The 19,275-nt window shown below is 43.6% G+C and overlaps 1 protein-coding gene across 2 annotated transcripts in view; it reads right to left on the bottom strand.

Annotated features, from left to right (window-relative positions):
* Positions 1–19,275, bottom strand: part of PARD3B (par-3 family cell polarity regulator beta) — a 582,358-nt gene that overhangs the window by 446,190 nt on the left and 116,893 nt on the right. For both annotated transcript variants that reach the window (XM_081906208.1, XM_081906209.1), the window contains exons 3-4: positions 17,796–17,967; positions 5–114 (exon numbers count right to left, since the gene is read on the bottom strand). In XM_081906208.1, coding sequence (XP_081762334.1) covers positions 5–114; positions 17,796–17,967 — 282 coding nt within the window. The remainder of the gene's footprint in view (positions 1–4; positions 115–17,795; positions 17,968–19,275) is intronic.

The following is a 19,275-nucleotide window of genomic DNA, read 5'->3' as shown; positions in this document are numbered from 1 at the left end:
CTACTGTCACGGATGTCTTCAGAACATGTTCACTGGCATTCAAAGCTCCAGCAGCAAATTCGACAGGTGGGCCTAGGGCTGGATCACTGCTCCTTCTCACCAAAAGTGGTGTCCCTGAAGACAAAAGCAAAATGAAGAATAGAAATATGACATCAGGAATTTAACTGATTATTGCAACATGTCCTGCATACACTCTAAAGTTGTTCTGCTTCTTCACACCACCAGTACAAAACAAAGACTGATCGGGTGACATGCTAAAAGCCAATACAGAAGTTAGCAGGGGAAGTGAAACTGGTTGTTGTGGTGGTGGTGGTTGTTTTTCAGCATGTAAGAGAAATGGGGGGGGGGGATCTGGACCTAACTCCTCTCTACAACTCACAGAAAATCAGAACTTCTTAGGTCCTCCAACAGTTCCTGAATTACCACAGTTTTGTGTTTGCAATTGGCTAAGCTATCATTGTGTTTGGGATTATTGCAAAGTATTATGTATGCCAAAGCATGGAGGAATACACAGAAACCAAATAAGTTAAATAGAAATTGAGAAAATGTTGCAGCAGTGTAATGTGATCAATCTAACCAATGTGCAGAAGGATTAGGGAAAGTATGTAGAGGTGTTGAATCAATGGAACATGGTAACAGTGTGCATTAAAAGGGAACTAGGAATATCCAGAAATGGGGTAAAATATTTGTTATTATAAACAAATGCTGTTTGAATTTAATGCCCACCCAGGAAGCTTATTTTTTAGGGTAAAAGTAAAAACAAGCAAATGAAGATAGATACCTTTTCTGCATATAGCCCTTTTTTAAACCTTTTTTTTTAAAAAAAAAATGTACAACTTTGATACCATTTTGATAATTTGTATACAGTCGTACCTTGGTTCTCGAAGGCCTTGTGGCTTGAACGTTTTGGCTCCCGAACGCCACAAACCCGGAAGTGAGTGTTCCGGTTTGCGGAAGTTTTTTGGAAACCGAACGTCCGAGGCGGTTTGTGCTTGGATTTGATATCCCGCTTCATCACTACCCGAAGGAGTCTCAAAGCGGCTAACATTCTCCTTTCCCTTCCTCCCCCACAACAAACACTCTGTGAGGTGAGTGGGGCTCAGAGACTTCAGAGAAGTGTGACTGGCCCAAGGTCACCCAGCAGCTGCATGTGGAGGAGTGGGGAAGCGAACCCAGTTCCCCAGATTACGAGTCCACTGCTCTTAACCACAATACCACGCTGGCTCTCCACAGGAAGCTCCTGCAGCCAATCGGAAGCTGCGCCTTGGTTTCTGAACGTTTTCGGAAGTTGGACAGACTTCCAGAACGGATTCCGTTAGAGAACCAAGGTATGACTGTATTGCACTGAGCTGCTTCACATAGTACAGTAGTGCCCCGCAAGACGAATGCCTCGCAAGAAGGAAAACCCGCTAGACGAAAGGGTTTTCCGTTTTGGAGGCGCTTCGCAAAACGAATTTCTTCGCAAAACGAAAATGTCTTGCGAGTTCCTGCGGTTCCCCCCCTTTCCCCCCTTTTTCTAAGCAGCTAAGCTGCTTATCAGCTGATCCGCTAAGCTGATATGCCGCTAAAACCCGCTAAAAGCCGCTAAACTGCTAATAGCGCTAATCCGCTAAGCTGTCAATGGGCTTGCTTTGCAAGACGAAAAAACCGCTATACGAAGAGCCTCACGGATTAATTTCGTCTTGCGAGGCACCACTGTACGGCAAACCAAACTCTGGCTTAGCGGTACCACACAGTGGCGTAGCATGGGGTGCAGGGGGGCCGGCCGCACCGGGCGCAACATCTGGGGGTTAGGGTTAGAGGGCGCAAATCCACGGGTTAGGGGGCGCAAATTACTTGCCTTGCCCCGGGTGCTGACAACCCACGCTACGCCACAGTTACCACATGTAGGTGAAGGCTCCATGAGATAGACTTGCACCCACTTGGCAGCAAAAAATAGGACCTAGGTGGAGCAAAACAGCTGTAAGGTCCTCTTGTGGGAGCCCACACAGTCCCTATAAGCCATAGCTTGGATTACCATATGCAATAAAAGACATTTTAAACTACTGTAGCATATCTCCAACAGGTCCTCAAATTCGTTTGTACTTTTATCATTGCCAATGTACTCTAAATGCCATTCATCTTCAAGACCAGCCAAAAAACGTCAGATAATTCAGAAAAGCAGCTACCATGCTGTGTCAGCTGAAGTCTTGTGAAGTTAAAGGGGGGAAAACTAGTCTTTCTTCTAATGTGGTAAATGTGGTGATTATTTTTTTAATTAAAAAAACTTAACTTAAAACACTGGAAATAAAGTCCCCCCCCCCTTTTCAACTGTTTCCAAATTAATTTACACTTGGAGTCGTGCCAAGAATGAACGCTAATTGGCCCAAAATGATTTTCTATCACTTACAAACAACTGGAAGTAGGTTTATGAAACCGGAACGCATCTGCTATATTAGCTAGAGGATTTAAAAATGCAGTGTTCTATTTTTGACTAATATAGACGCAAATAAATGTACTTGAATTTGGAAGTTGGCATGGTATACGTATAATAAAAATGTGCAGGTTTATGTGTGCAAGTGTGTGTGTTTGAAATATACTCTTGAGAAAATGCATTGAGATTGGCTCGCTGATAAAAAATGTTCGATCATCAATACAGATGTTCCAAATTCCAGTTGGTTTCTGCCCTGTCATTGGTTCACTGAGATCAATCGGCAAGATAGTGTGCATTGCCCAATTGCTTCCACTTCATTCTCCTAGAGTGGGAGAAACAAACCAAGATGACGCAATTAATCTTGGTTTTCCATTACACCTGAACCCTTGACTGCGGTTTGTTGCCCCCTAACAAGCCACAAGTGCCAGTGAGCCTTAAACCATCGTTTGTTGTTGGCTTATAGATCACAGCTTCTTCTGGATCAACAAACCACAAACCTTGTTTTGGATGTAATGGAATGTAAAGGTAAAGGTAAAAGGACCCCTGACCATTAGGTCCAGTCGTGGCCGACTCTGGGGTTGCGGCGCTCATCTCACTTTATTGGTCGAGGGAGCTGGCGTAGAGCTTCTGGATCATGTGGCCAGCCTGACTAAGCCACTTCTGGCGAACCAGAGCAGCGCACAGAAATGACGTTTAGCTTCCCGCCAGAGTGGTACCTATTTATCTACTTGCAGTTTGATGTGCTTTCAAACTGCTAGGTTGGCAGGAGAAGGAACCGAGCAATGAGAGCTCACCCTGTCACGGGGATTCGAACCACCAACCTTCTGATCGGCAAGTCCTACGGTCTGGGGTTTAACCCACAGTGCCACCCGCGTCCCTGATGTAATGGAAAACAAGCTTAAATGTGGCTTTCAGGCTTGCTTCTTCTGCTCACACCGGGGAAGATGTAACTGGCAGCAAATGAGCAGCAATCCTTGCCTATTTTGGCATGTGACAGCCAGTGCAATCTTATACTACTACTACTACTATATTATTTATACCCCACCCATCTAGCTGGGTTTCCCCAGCCACTCTGGGCGGCTCCCAACAGAATATTTAAAACACAATACAGCATTGAACATTAAAAACTTCCCTGAACAGCCTTCAGATGTCTTTTAAAAGTAAGATAAGTTGCTTATTGCCTCGACATCCGATGGGAGGGCGTTCCACAGGGCAGGCTCCACTACCGAGAAGGCCCTCTGCCTGGTTCCCTGTTGCCTCACTTCTCACAGTGAGGGAACCCCCAGAAGGCCCTCAGAGCTGGACCTCAGTGTCCTGGCTGAACGATGGTGGTGGAGACGCTCCTTCAGATATACTGGACCGAGGCCAAAACTTTGTATTGTGCTTGGAAACATACTGGGAGCCATTGCAGATCTCTCAGGACCGGTGTTATGTGGTCCCGGCGGCCACTCCCATTCACCAGTCTAGCTGCCACATTCTGGATTAATTGCAGTTTCCAAGTCACCTTCAAAGGTAGCCCCACGTAGAGTGCATTGCAGTAGTCCATATCTACACAGAACTAAGACCCATCAAATTCAGTGGTGCTTACTTCCAGGTTAGGTGGGTATAGGATTGCAGCCTAAGTTAAAATTTACTCGACACTCTTATAAGAAAATGATTTTGTCCCTAGCCCTATCCATTTTCTTTGTTTTACATGTGCTGTTTGGATACCAATGGCAGGTGGACCAAGCAAATTCCGTCCCTTTCCTCTATGACAGCAGTTCCCAATTAGCTAAGTACTGCAGACGCCTGTTTGTCAAAAGCCAAGCCATGGAACCCCTACTTTAGAAACTTGATATATTTATGGTAGTTTTTGCTATGTGAACGGGGCCACTATGCCCTCCAACGTGTCCCAGGGCGAAACTGTGCCACACGTCTTCCAGTGTGAGTCACGTGACCCAAGTGACAGCATGCCCCCGCAAAGCGGGGTGCCCCAGTTGACGGGAATGCACCATGGAGCCCCTGTGTGCTGGTCCTGGGGGGTTACCGTGCAGCATGGTCCGAGTCCAGTCCGAGGGTGTGGTATGGGGGCTGTCCATCAAGGCTGAAGCGGCGTCCAAGGCAAGGAGTCGGGGGAGGTCAGGAATTCTGGCAGAAGAGCAGGACAGGGTGCAAGCAGGAACAGGCTACCAACAATGTAGCTCCCGCAACCTAAGACTGGGGCTGGCTGGCTTTTATCTGCCCCGAGGCATAGGCCCCGGTCCACAGGTGACTCGCCTCTCCTGGCCTGGAGGCAAGCACTCCTCCTACGAGAACTTAGTTCCCTCTGCCTCTCTGCCCTGAGCCTCTGCGGCTCAGGAGAGGCTGGAGGGTTACCGGACCCACAGGCAACCTTAGCTTCCTCTGACAGGGCTGAGAGTGGAGCACCTGCAGGCAATGGGTCCTCCATCACCTCAGGAGCCAGAGCAGATTCAGCTGGTGTCTGCTCCTGAGGATCCAGCACAAGTGAGGACCCTTCAGGCTCATGCCCCAGCCCCGGCTCAGCTGGTCCTGGAGGCGGGGACTCCTGTGCAGGCTGGGATTCCTCAGGTTCAGCCTCTGAATCCGATTCCCAGGCCATCACACCCTGGGTGAGTTACATGAACCACCAATTGGGAAGCACTGCTCTACAGTATAATTTGTAGGCTAAATATTGTATTGGCTGGGTGTGGATGAAAAAGGAAACTGAGTTCTTATACCAAGGAGCAGATTTTGGCCAAACCATTGCATTTTATTATTTCCCCCTAAGTTTTCCAACTTGCAGGCACGCCTTCTGCCTCTTGAGACTCTTCCCTATTAGTAAGAAATGATGCTAAAAAGTTTAGCGTGGCGGAGACCAAGGAATGCAATGTAGCGCTTGAGCTTTCTTTTCTAATGGAGGAACTGGGGTTGATGCCAGCTCTAATTACCCCTTCAATGCCAAGTACTAAACACTTGACAAACTTTTTTTTTTAATTGCCAGAATAAATCCTGCTTTCTATGCAGCCTGATTTTCTTTTTCAGCTTGTGTTTTCAGCACTCATTATGTCACATTGCGTTATGAAGCCAAGTCGGAGAGCCAATGTGTAGGCTCAAGGACAACTAGACCAATCAGCTGGAACAACTCGTGGTGTAGTGGTTCAGAGCAGTGGACTCGTAATCTGGTGAACTGGGTTCGATTCCCCGCTCCTCCACATGCAGCTGCTGGATGACCTTGGGCCAGTCGCAATTCTCTGAAGTCTCTCAGCCTCACTTACCTCATAGAGTGTTTGTTGTGGGGGAGGAAGGGAAAGGAGAATGTGAGCCGCTTTGAGACTCCTTAGGGTAGTGATAAAGCGGGATATCAAATCCAAACTCTTCTCTTCTTCATCATCCAAATAAGTTCTACTTACAAACAGACCCACTGAAATTAGCTGGCCAAACCCATGCCTGATGTTTTAACAGCGCTAAAGCACGGCGAGATGGTTCCTGCCAATCTACAACAGGAGGCGAGGCAGCTACAGAGCATGTCTGGTGCTGAAGCTGCTTTTATATGACTCCAACTACAAAAGCCCTGACTGACTCCATCTACAAAAACTGCTGAACAGCTTTTGGTCTGTGATATTGTTTAGGATGTTCGGTTGGGTTTTGTTGTTGTTGTTGCTATTGATATTTATTTCAATGGTTCTACTCTGAGTAAAGGTAACAGTACCCCTGACCATTTGGTCCAATTGTGACCGACTCTGGGGTTGCAGCCCTCATCTTGCTTTATTGGCCGAGGGAGCTGACGTACGGCTTCTGGGTCATGTGGCCAGCATGACCAACCCACTTCTGGCGAACCAGAGAAGCGCATGGAAATGCCGTTTACCTTCCTGCCAGAATGGTAACTATTTATCTACTTGCACTTTGATGTGCTTTTGAATGGCTTGGTGGGCAGGAGCAGGGACCGAGCAACGGGAGCTCACCCTGTTGATTCGAACCACCGACCTTCTGATCAGCAAGTCCTATGTCCTGTGGTTTAAGCCACAGTGCCACCCGCGTCCCTTTTCTACTCTAGCAATTAATACAACCCACTAGATTTATACCTGGAAGTCTAGCAATTAATACAACCCACTAGATTTATACCTGGAAAGAGAAGGCAGTGCGTGTGTAGACTGAATCATGTTCATTTTGGGGGAAACACTTTGCAGCATTAATGTTAAAGGAATGACCTGATTCTCTTTCCAAAAAAAGCATAAACAGTGCTTTTTTCTAAAAAATAAAATAAAATATTTAGGCCTACTCTCATTTTCCTACTCATATTGAAATACTGCCCCTCAATGAGGCCAAACTTAGATTCACAAAATCCTTACAGGTATGCGTACCCCCAGAAGAAAAGCAGTGAATATAAAAACCTTTCTTCCAATTTCAGTTGTGTTATTTCGAGAATGGAAACATCTTTGGCAAAATCTTAAACCAACCCTGTTAAAATCTTACTTTTATTTACATATTCATTAAAATACGCTTTTTCTATTATTCCAAGAGGTCCTTGCTATTTGAAACTTTCATATAATATGTTTCTAAAACAGAAAAATTTACCACCTGATATAAATCCCAAGCAAACAAAAGGGGGGAAATGCCTAAGAAAGTACTTATTTTTTTCCTCTACGCAACAACAGTGGCCAGAATAATTTATGCCCAAAGGTAGAAAAACAAAAATAGTTCAGCAAAAGTAGACTGGCAGAATAAGCTAATAGAATACACGGAGCTAGCAATGTTGACTGCAAAGAGAAGAAATCAGGATGAGTCGGATTTTGAAAAAAGAGTGGGAATACTTTGGTGAATATTTAAAGAAATACAACAATCAGATAAACTTCCAAGTGGGGTTAAGATAAATGAGCAGCAGTTAAAAATAAGCAGAAGAGGGGTCATATTAAAAAGATGCAGCTTAACCATGACTAAATAAAACCCTACTGAGGGATGCGTATGGAAGCCAAGGAGTGTCAGATACAGTAAATGACAACTATCTTAAGATATGTAAAATGCATTTAAAAAGTATGAGCCCAAATTACAAAACACAACGGTCCAACCTTATTGTTAATATGAATCACCATTGGCAAGGTGAAATACCGGTAGTTCCTATCCCAACAGGAGAAAAATCTGCCATCAACCTTCCCTTCAGGCTTTGAAACAGGGGCAGCTCCCTACTGTAAAAATCAATACAAGTTCATTTTATATTATTTTAGCCTAGCGATGGAAGCGAGAAGAACTACCAACAAAAGAAGAGTGGCAGATGAAACTGATGGACTTTGCCAAGTTGGTGAAATTAACTGGGAAAATTCAGAACCAGCAAGAGCAGACTTTCCTGAAAGATTGGAAGAAACTTATGATATAATTGAAAGACACTTGTAATCAATTGACATCGTTTGTAGGGTTGCAAGAAGTTTTGTAAGGAGAATTATATGAATTATTGCGAAAAAGGACTAAGAAGGAGTTTATTTAGGATTTGGATTTTATAGCAATAACTATTAAAATAAAATGCAAAATTAGAAAGAAAGTTAGAAACCCAATAGTCGAGGTTGACAGAAGTCCTAGGCTGTGATAGCCAAAGGTTTGTTATATTTTATAAGATGGGGACGTTTGGAAAACATGTGCAAAAACATATATATGTGTGTGTGTGTTTGTGTGTGTGTGTGTGGGTGGGTGGATTATACTCATTAGTTAGCTCTGTCGGCGGTTTGAATCCCCGTGACGGGGTGAGCTCCCATTGCTCAGTCCCTGCTCCTGCCAACCTAGCAGTTTGAAAGTGCAAGTAGATAAATAGGTACCACTCTGGCGGGAAGGTAAACGGTGTTTCCGTGCACTGCTCTGGTTTGCCAGAAGTGGCTTAGTCATTAGTTAGCTCTGTCAGTGGAAGCCCTCACCAAGGGTTTCCGGGATGGGCCTTTCTCCTTCATCTTGTCCCCCTGCACCTGCAACATTGATTTTGGGGGTTGCCCCCCCAAAAAACTATGTGTGAAGGAAGGGGCGATCATTCCAAATGCTTGCCCTGACAGAAAGATCTCAGCAATTCCTCCCTTTGGCCCCTAAAGTGATGGGGAGCCTGAAACTGCAACAGTGGTCCCCAGTGCACCAAAAGAGATACACAAAGGGTTCACCATTTACCACTGCTGAGGGTGTTTGTAACCCGAAGCGTTTGTAACCTGAGGCGTTTGTAACTCGAGGTACCGCTGTAGACAGTTTTAGCAGTGGAGATTGGAGACAGGATCAGGCTCAAAGGGGTGCAGAGATGGCAGCAGGGAAAACGAAAGAAGCAAAAGTGAGCACCCATCAGAGGTATATCTTTAACTACACATAGCCAGGGATGTGGGTGGCGCTGTGGGTTAAACCACAGAGCCTAGGACTTGCTGATCAGAAGGTCGGCGGTTCGAATCCCCGTGACGGGGTGAGCTCCCATTGCTCAGTCCCTGCTCCTGCCAACCTAGCAGTTCAAAAGTGCAAGTAGATAAATAGGTACTGCTCTGGCGGGAAGGTAAACGGCGTTTCCGTGCACTGCTCTGGTTTGCCAGAAGTGGCTTAGTCATGCTGGCCACATGACCCGGAAGCTGTACGCCGGCTCCCTCAGCCAATAAAGCGAGATGAGCACCGCAACCCCAGAGTCGGTCACAACTGGACCTAATGGTTTGGGGTCCCTTTACCTTTACCCATAGCCACACTTAACTGTTTTAAAAGTAATCATCACAAATATATTGTGCTCAAAGTCTTCATCTTGTGTCAGCTGCATGTTCATACGGTTATGGCAACCACACTTCAAGTGCATGTGTATGCAAAACCTCTGGATTATAGTACTTAATCAAGAAAGTTACATAGAGCAGACTAATATGTAGATATTCTATTCCAATCACACTTTTCTCTCTTCTGGATCTGTGGTATGATTAGCCACATATCTATTCTAATTAAAACCACTCTCCAACACTTTGTGTGGGTTTTTTTTTTAAAAAAAATAATATCCTAAGCAGGGTCAGTTCACCCATAATTTAGCAAGTCCAGTCATGCAGAAATAGGACAAGACAATTTTCATTTGCATTATGGATTTAAACTGTTAATCGTGGGGGGCAGGATGGCGTTGAGAGACGTAAACAATAGCAGAATATTTATTAAGAGAGAGATGTGATAGCTAGAAATTGGTCAGTCGGATTTTCAGAACCAAGTAAGCTTTATACCACACCATCAAGACAAAAATACTGAGTAATGAAGGGGAAAGTCATTGAATCTATTTACATGAATTCATTGAACATCTGGACTTTCTAGTAGCCACAGTTTTTTAGTTCTGTGAATTTTAGTAACAGAAGCAACTAGGCCTTGTGAACACCTTAGAGTACCTCCATCGTCAGCATCTATGCCACTTTTCATTAGATAAAACCATGGTCAAGGTGGCTTACATTACAAGGTTTACATAATTATGAACATAATAAATAGAACATATTGAAAAGCACACAACCAAATTGGAACAACTTCCACATAAATCATAATAAGATTAAAAAATAAAGATACAAAATTTAGTATCAATAACAACAACAAACCTCAACAAAATACCCTAAACAATACCACAGCCCAAGAGTCTGTTCAGCAGCTTTTGTAGCTGGAGTCAGTCAGAGCTCTGACCTCCCACGCTAGGTTGGAAAAGGCCAGCAAGGAGGGAGCCAGGTCTTCCAGGACTTGCAGCCAAGATTGTGTCTGGCCTCCTCAGCAGCCTCCATATTTGTAGTTGGAGTCATCTAAAAGCAGCTTCAGTGCCAGACATGCTCTGTAGCCTCTTTACTCCCTGATGAATTGGCATGGGTTTGGCCAGTTACTGAACTTGAGAGGACAACTTCCAACACTATTTTTCTATTCACATTTTATTTATTGTACTTCAGGTAACAAAAAACTTAACAAATACATTACATACATTATATATAATACATACCTTACATACTGACATATCCTACATGTACAACACACATAATAGACTTCCAACTCTTCTCTTTGTACCTTGTTACGAAACTTAACTCTGTACGCATTTCGTATTTGTTATTCTACTTTTCTTTTGTATTTATCTAACCAGATTTTCAAGGGACGCGGGTGGCGCTGTGGGTTAAACCACAGAGCCTAGGACTTGCCGATCAGAAGGTTGGCGGTTTGAATCCCCGCGACGGGGTGAGCTCCCATTGCTCGGTCCCTGCTCCTGCCAACCTAGCAGTTCGAAAGCACGTCAAAGTGCAAGTAGATAAATAGGTACTGCTCCGGCGGGAAGGTAAACAGCATTTCCGTGCACTGCTCTGGTTCACCAGAAGCGGCTTAGTCATGCTGGCCACATGACCCGGAAGCTGTATGCCGGCTCCCTCGGCCAATAAAGCGAGATGAGCACCGCAACCCCAGAGTCGGTCACGACTGGACCTAATGGTCAGGGGTCCCTTTACCTTTAACCAGATTTTATCATACCTTTCCTCTATTTTTAAGATTTAATCTATATCTGCTAGGAGACTTGCATTGTCCGTATAGTTTTTAAGATATTCTTTAAAAGTTGACCATTCGTTGTTAACTTTTTGAATAGTCTTTCCTATTATTCTCCCTGTTAATTCTGCAAGATGTAGATATTCAATCATTTTTCTTAAACAATCTGATTTGGTGGGGATAATATTGCTTTTCCAGTTTTCTGCTATCAAGATTCTTGCTGCTGTGGTGGCATACATAAATAAGGGTCCATAAATTTTCTTGATTTCTGCAAACCTGATACCAAACAGGAAGGCTTCTGGTTTTTTGTGAAAGAGTTTAAACAGTTTTTTTCTATTTCATTATAGATGACATTCCAGAATTCTCTTAACTTCTTACACTCCCACCACATATGTATGAAGGTGCCATTCCCCTCTTTACACCTCCAGCACCTGTCTGTGCTTTTCTTATACATTTTGGCCAACTTGGCCAGGGTTAGGTACCATCTGTATTGCATCTTTAAAACATTCTCTCTAAGGTTGTAGCAGGCGGTAAATCTAATGTCCTCTTTCTATAGCCTTTTCCATTCACTCATAAGTATGTTGTGGCCAATGTCCTGAGCCCAGCATATCATGACTGCTTTTATCATTTACGTTTTAAAAGTATGTAGGGAAGTGAACAAGTGTTATGGCGCCAGTCCCAATGCTAAACATTGGGGTTCCCACCCATCTCCATTGTTAGAACTTTCTGCTTACTCCTCCTCCTCTCTGTAGCCTCATAGTTTCCAATCTGTAAGGGGAACCAGCCAGGTCTCAAGGAACTCGCCAAGGCGGGTATACAAGACGTGTTGATTCTTCCTCTGAAATCTTGCTCCTCTGTTCTTTAAAAAAATTCACCGATTTCTGCTCTCCACCAACAAATAATGTTTTTCACCTCACATTAGTTATTTGGCATGTGATTACTTGGATTAGCTTTGGGTCCTGTCAGGGAACTGACATCGGAGCCAGAAGTGGAGGCAGGGCTCCCAAGCGATGCCGGAGAAGGCCAAGCAGGGAGAGAGGGGACTCATCAGCTGGGTAACACCAGGGATAAAGGGGGGCGGATGGGGGAATCGGAGAGGGGGCTCCAGGACTCTTCGCTGGAGACCTGCTGGGAGAGTACAGGTCCTCTGCTACCCACACCCACCCTGCGCAGAAGACTTCCGCGCAGGGAAAGTAGGCGTAGACTTGGCGTCAAAGAACTTATTTGCTGGAAGAAGTTCAAGAAACGCACACTGACGGATTCTGCTAGCGACTGAACAGCCACGAAGTGTAGGGCTGTCCAGCCAGGAAAGGTTTAACCAGGCTACCTAGCCAGGAGTGGCGGCAACTTAAGCATGAGCAACCCCATATAACCATTACAGGTCCCTTTTGGAAAATCAGTGTGACATTGACTGTTTTCCAATCCTGTGCAATGGAGGTCGTTATTACGGAAAGTTTGCTTCTTCTTCTTTTTTAGAAAATAGTTTCATATTGAGTCATTTTCTTCATAAACTCTCGGGTAGGTGTCATCTGGGCCCAGTGACTTGCTCATTTTTATTTCTCAACAGAACCTAAAACCTCATCACTTTTCACTTCTGTTTGATTCAAGTCTTCAAACACATTTCCCGAAAAAGTCAGTTCAGGAGCAGGAATCTGCCCTATATCTTCTGCAGTGAAGACAGACACAACTAAATCATTTAATTTCTCTGCAGTCTCCCTAGCCTCCTGCTTCTCATGTATTTAAAGTATTTTTTTATTGTTATCCTTAATGTTTTTAGCAATATGTTCTCAAATTCTTTTTTATTCTTTATTTTCCTGTCAACTTACATTGGTTTCAACAGTTTATGCTCCTCTTTCGTCTCCCTCTATTTCCAAAAGTAAACCTTCTTGCCTTTTATAGCTTTCTTCTCTGTTCATTAATCATGCTGGCATCGTCTTGGATTTAGTGGTTCTGTTCCTAATCTGTGATACACATTCCAGCTAAGCTTCTATCATCATGGTTTTAAAAAGCTTCCAAGCATCTTGGGGAGAGATTTGACCCTCTTGACTCTCCCTTTCAACAATATTCTAAATATTCTTCTCACTCTTGAGGAGTTTTGCCTTTTGAAATTGAATACTACTGTGTTGCCCACTTTCCACACTGCAGTTGTTGTTCCCAGTTGGTTTTCCCCAGTCCTCCAGAGCAGAGGAAACACAGGGGCAAGATAGAAAAGGGAAGTTCCTCTGCACATACAAAAGACTTTCCTTGCATTCTATAATTTAGTTGGATAGAAACCTAAGTCTAGGAATTACCTCTGGCTAGTTCCATGGGAAAGTTAACTGGGAAAGGAGTACAAAAGTTAATTGGGAAAGGCTGTATATTGTCTCCCTGCTTATTTAACTTATATGCAGAATTCATTATGCGAAAGGCTGGGCTGGATGAATCCCTAGCCGGAATTAAGATTGCCGGAAGAAATATCAACAACCTCAGATATGCAGATGACGCGACGTTGATGGGAGAAAGTGAGGAGGAATTAAAAAACCTCTTGATGAGGGTGGAAGAGAGAGCGCAAAATATGATCTGAAGCTCAACATAAAAAAATAAAAAAGATCATGGTCACTGGGCCCATCACCTCCTGGCAAACAGAAGGGGAAGAAATGGAGGCAGTGAGAGATTGTACTTTCTTGGCCTCCATGATCAGTGCAGATGGTGACAGCAGTCACAAAATTAGAAGATGCTTGCTTCTTGGGAGAAAAGCGATGACAAACCTAAAGCAGAGACATCACCTTGCTGACAAAGGTCTGTATAGTTAAAGCTATGGCTTTTCCAGTAGTGATGTACAGAAGTGACACCATAAAGAAGGCTGACCGCTGAAGAATTGATGCTTTTGAATTATGGTGCTGGAGGAGACTCCTGAGAGTCCCATGGACTGCAAGAAGATGAAGCCGATCCATTCTTAAGGAAATCAGCCCTGAGTGCTCACTGGAAGGACAGATCCTGAAGCTGAGGCTCCAATACTTTGGCCACCTCATGGGAAGAGAAGACTCCCTGGAAAAGGCCCTAATGTTGGGAAAGATGGAGGGCACAAGGAGAAGGGGACGACAGAGGGTGAGATGGTTGGACAGTGTTCTTGAAGCTACCAGCATGAGTTTGACCAAACTACGGGAGGCAGTGGAAGACAGGAGTGCCTGGTGTGCTCTGGTCCATGGGGTCACGAAGAGTCGGACACGACTAAACGACTAAACAACAACAACAAGTTCCATGGCCAACTGTTCCAAGGCATAGACATTTAGGATATCTGGCATTTTTGTCTCTTTGTTTGGAAAAACAACAACAACCCACAAGTCCAGTTTTGGGTGACACAACAAAGAGGACTGTTTCATCTGTGATTTCAGGAATTTCCCAACTATATCCTTCTGTTGAGATGTCAGGGACCTATTATGTACTCTATTGACTAGCATCACAAGGACACCTTTGGTAAAAGCAATGCAAAACAAAAAGAGCTACGTTTAAAACACTACACACAAAAGATGATCTCTACCAGTAAGGCAAGGTCCATAGATGTCAAGCGTCCCTTATTTGGCGGAACAGTCCCTTATCCCAGCGCCATGTCCCACTGCTGTCCCTTATTGATGAGGCTTCGTTTGGCTGCTGGCTGGGCTTTCTGCCTTTGGCTCAGAGGGGCTCAGAAGTTGAACATATCTGTGCCCGGAAAATCCCTTATTTTGGCTGCTGATCCCTTATTTTCAAGGCTGCTGGTCCCTTATTTTCAAATCTGTAAGTTGACAACTATGGCAAGGTCCCTTTCAAACTATAGAACTTCCCAGAACTTTTTGCAACACTGGGAGCTGCCTTGTGAATTTCCAGTGTTTATATATACACACAGGTTTCCCTTTCTGCCTATTACACACACATATTATTATTATTATTATTATTATTATTATTAATTGAATTTATATTCCACCCTATACCTTCAGAAGACACATGAGCTATAGACCAGCATATATCTCCGGGATCCTCTCCAGAATTTACCATTTCTCACATGCCAATTTGATCTTTCTCACTATCACAAATATGCTCTGCTCACTTTCCTACATGCTTTTACAAATATGAATGAACATTTGAGAGTTTCCATCTCGAGTTCTGACTCCAGAACTTGTAAGGAGGAATAGAAGGAGAGGGAGGAAAAAGTGGTCAGTGACAAGGTCAACTAAATGACACTGTAGTGTCCCTGTGCATGGAGTGTGTTTGCAAGAAATATTCAACAATAAATACTGAATAATAAATATTCCCTAAAAGTATGAGGAGAAAGACAAAACAAGGGGGACGACAAAGGACGAGATGGTTGGATAGTGTTCTCGAAGCTACCAGCATGAGTTTGACCAAACTGCGGTAGGCAGTGGAAGACAGGAGTGCCTGGTGTGATCTGGTCCATGGGGTCACGAAGAGTCAGACACGACTAAACGACTAAACAACAACACAATATGTGCAGACAGTAATGTCCTTAGACTTCGTTTCTGTTGAGGGTAAAGACAAGGGTTTAAGCAAGAGGTGCAGTGGAACTGGTGGCTTGGACCTGAGGCTCAGCGGACCAGAGGAGCAAGCAGATATTTTACTTGCTTATTTCTGAAACAATAGTTTACTTGCTTATTTCTGAAACAATAGAGAAGTGAAGTGAAGTGAAGTGAAGTGAAGAGAAGAGAAGAGAAGAGAAGAGAAGAGAAGAGAAGAGAAGACTCCCTGGAAAAGACCCTGATGTTGGGAAAGATGGAGGGCACAAGGAGACGGGGATGACAGAGGACGAGATGGTTGGACAGATGGTTGGTCACGAAGAGTCAGACACGACTAAATGACTACACAACAACAACAAGTTCCATGGCCAACAAAAGTATGAGGAGAAAGACAAAACAAGGGCTCACACTTTCAAGTTCCACTTCCTGTTTATTTACAATGGCTGCCTTCCTACCAAATGGGAATTCAAGCTTTAAAAACTTCTATGACACTTTGATTCCCCATGTTCTACAGTTCTCAGCCTAATAAGTATTAATATGCATTGGAAAAAACTTAACTATGCCAGTGAGTAGCTGAAACAATAACATAGCAACATCTATATTGTTTATTTTCCTAAGTTTGCTTCCATCTTTACAGCTAAGAGACAATAAAATCATGTGGCAACTCGTATCAAAAACAGTCTGTCACACAGCAGCTACAGTTTATCTTTAAGACACTGGTGTACCACTAATATTTTGCAGACAGAAGCTGTATCCTTGACCCACACTATTTATGCTGACAGGTACAAATGGAATACATAAAGTCAAGGACAAAGGAAACAGGCAGAAATAAGCATAATAGGCAATGATGAATGGTAAAAAATAATTAATTTACGGCTCAGACCCATAAGCATAAAGTGCCACTAAGGGGGAGTGGAAATTATTTGCATTAAACAGCCCCAGAGTCCAGAAAACTATTGTATGAAATAATACTTCCTTGGTCTTCACACACACACACACACACCCCCCATACTAAAATATGAAGGCAAGGTCTACGTTTTTGCTTCCCCTGGCAAAATTTATTCATTTGTTTTATTTTATTATTATTAATTGGCTGGGGCAACACTGTGAGATGGGTGGCTTATGATGATGATGTTCTAGCGTTTTATTGGCACCTTATGCCAAGGACTTTTCCTGTTTTAGCAACTTGACAGGTACTAGTCAGTCAGCACTACAGAATTTTCTTCATGTCATCAACATCCAAGGAATACATATATTCCAATGTATTATGTTTCCACAACCATGTGGAATTACAAAAACACCCTCAGATTCTGGAATTTGCTATGTAGTTCAGCTCCTTAAGAATGCCATTTTTAATTTTAGTTTACATCAGTGATTTCTACTTCTTACGGTCTCGGATATGCATGTGAGCAGCATGCTGAGATTTCAGAAGCCAGGAGATTTGCTAACTTAAGAAACCACAGTGCCTTGCATATAGCTCTCGTGCTTTCTCCCAAAACAACAGAAATAGTGGAATACATCGTGTATACTGTAAGAGAAATTACAGAAAATATGTCCAATTGGCCTGATTCACATATATTATGCATAGTATTGTTATTAAAATATTATAGCATTTTACTTAGTTATTTAAAACATAAATCAATCATTACAAGGCGGTTTAAATAACCTAAAACAAGTACACATGTAAACTAGGTAAAGGTAAAGGGACCCCTGACCATTAGGTCCAGTCGTGGCCGACTCTGGGGTTGTGGCGCTCATCTTGCTTTATTGGCCAAGGGAGCCGGCGTTTGTCCGCAGACAGCTTATGGGTCATGTGGCCAGCATGACTAAGCCGCTTCTGGTGAACCAGAGCAGCGCACGGAAACGCCGTTTACCTTCCCACCGGAGCAGTACCTATTTATCTACTTGCACTTTGATGTGCTTTTGAACTGCTAGGTTGGTAGGAGCAGGGACCGAGCAACTGGAGCTCACCCCGTCGTGGGGATTTGAACCGCCGAACTTCTGATTGGCAAGTCCTAGGCTCTGTGGTTTAACCCACACCGCCACCTGCGTCCCTTTTACACATGTAAACTAGCCAACAGATAAAAGCACACAGCCCTGAAAATCTTTGAGTTTAGAATGCCTAGAAGACAACAAAGTTGGTGCTAGATGCACAACTCCCTTGGAATAGCATATCACAGCTGTGGCATCAATATAAAAAAGAAAAAAGCCCTCTCTTTTGTTGTTTCATCTGTAAAAGATACGGAATTTGGAATAATGCATTAGCCAATGATGTTAGCAAGTTGGCAGGCTGATAAGAATAGGAGATGCTTCTTCTTCCAAGTATGTTTTTATCAGTGTGTGCAAACCCAGAAGATGACAAATGCACCCACAGAACTGCAGAAACAGCACATACCTCTCATCCAAGATAATTATCAATCTAAAAATGCATACACACATACCTAGTCTCAAAGCGGAGGGTGTCACTTCAATCTCTCCTCTGATTGGCTGAAATGCAGCCAGCTGGGCAGCTACATCTGCCTCGAAAGCATCAGGGCTGTTTCCATTTGTCAAACTAGCACTGGCGTCCTCAGACTTGGAGACTGACTCTTGCTCGTCGTACACAGCAATCAACTGCAAAATGAAATGTTACTTTATTAAACTTTTGTAACAAGAAGGGGGTCCCCTCGTGGAAACACAACTAATTACGACTTGGATCCAAAGAACTCTATGTGCATGATGACATGAGGATTTTCTCGCCTGACAGCCCCCAGCAGCAGTAACCCCCCACCCCCATTTCTGATTCATCTGCAAATGTTAGGATGGACTGTCTAGAATAGAATGTGATAGTATTTTATTACTTTTTTTAAAAAAAAAGTATTATCCTACAAGTAACTTAACAGCACGGATGGCATTGTGGTGCAAACCACTGAGCCTTGGGCTTGCCAATTGGAAGGTCGGCGGTTCGAATTCGCGCGACGGGGTGAGCTCCCGTTGCTCAGTCCCTGCTTCTGCCAACCTAGCAGTTTGAAAGCACGTCAAAGTGCAAGTGGATAAATAGGTACCACTTCGGCGGGAAGGTAAACGGCAATTCCATGCACTGCTCTGGTTTTGCCAGAAGTGGCTTAGACATGCTGGCCACATGACCTGGAAAAACTGTCTGTGGTTAAGTCCAGTCGTGAATGACTCTGGGGTTGCGGCGCTCATCTCACTTTACTGGCCAAAGGAGCCGACTTTACTGGCCAAAGGAGCGCAGACCCAAAGCTTTCCTAAGAGATATCTCAAGGTATATTGTAAAACAGAGAAAAATACGTGAAGAACAAATGTAAAGCGTTCATCTTACGGCACCCAAAAGGTAAACAGAAAGAATCATTCTACAAATAAATAGTTCTGAACAGGTAGGAGGAATCTATAAGCAAGCCACCAAATCATAATCAATGTTGTTCTGATGTTTTGTTGTGTTTTTTGTTTTGTTTTGTTTTAACAGGGCATGAACACAGAGTAAAGGCAACAATAATGGGAACATATTCACGTTCAAGTCTTCAAGCAGGTAGATAAGAACAGTTCGAGGCAAAATAACAAAGGTATGTGGGGAAAACAAATTGGGGGGTCGGAGAGGAAGCTTCTAGAAATGACAGTGGGAGCCGTGTTGCCCATACAGACGGTAAAGATAAATATCGTATAGCACTTTGATACAATAGACGGTGGATAACTGAGGGAATTGAGGTGGCTAATACCCAGAAAGCCGAATATAAAAGGGGGGCAGGGAAATGCCAAAAGCACAGAGGAAAGGTCATCGAAGGCAAGCACATGTACAAACAGAGTAGACTGGGGAAGCATTGTAAATGAAATCAGATTTATTACAGAAAAGAAAACAAAAGTTGGGGGGGGGGGAGCTGAAGAGGTCACACTGTTCATCAAGCTGAAATAAGAAACTACTAT

Source organism: Podarcis melisellensis, assembly GCF_964234715.1.
Source record: "Podarcis melisellensis genome assembly, chromosome: 1".
Classification (NCBI taxonomy): domain Eukaryota; kingdom Metazoa; phylum Chordata; class Lepidosauria; order Squamata; family Lacertidae; genus Podarcis; species Podarcis melisellensis.
The sequence above is the reverse complement of the archived record's forward strand: the minus strand, read 5'-3'. Positions and strand labels throughout refer to the sequence as shown.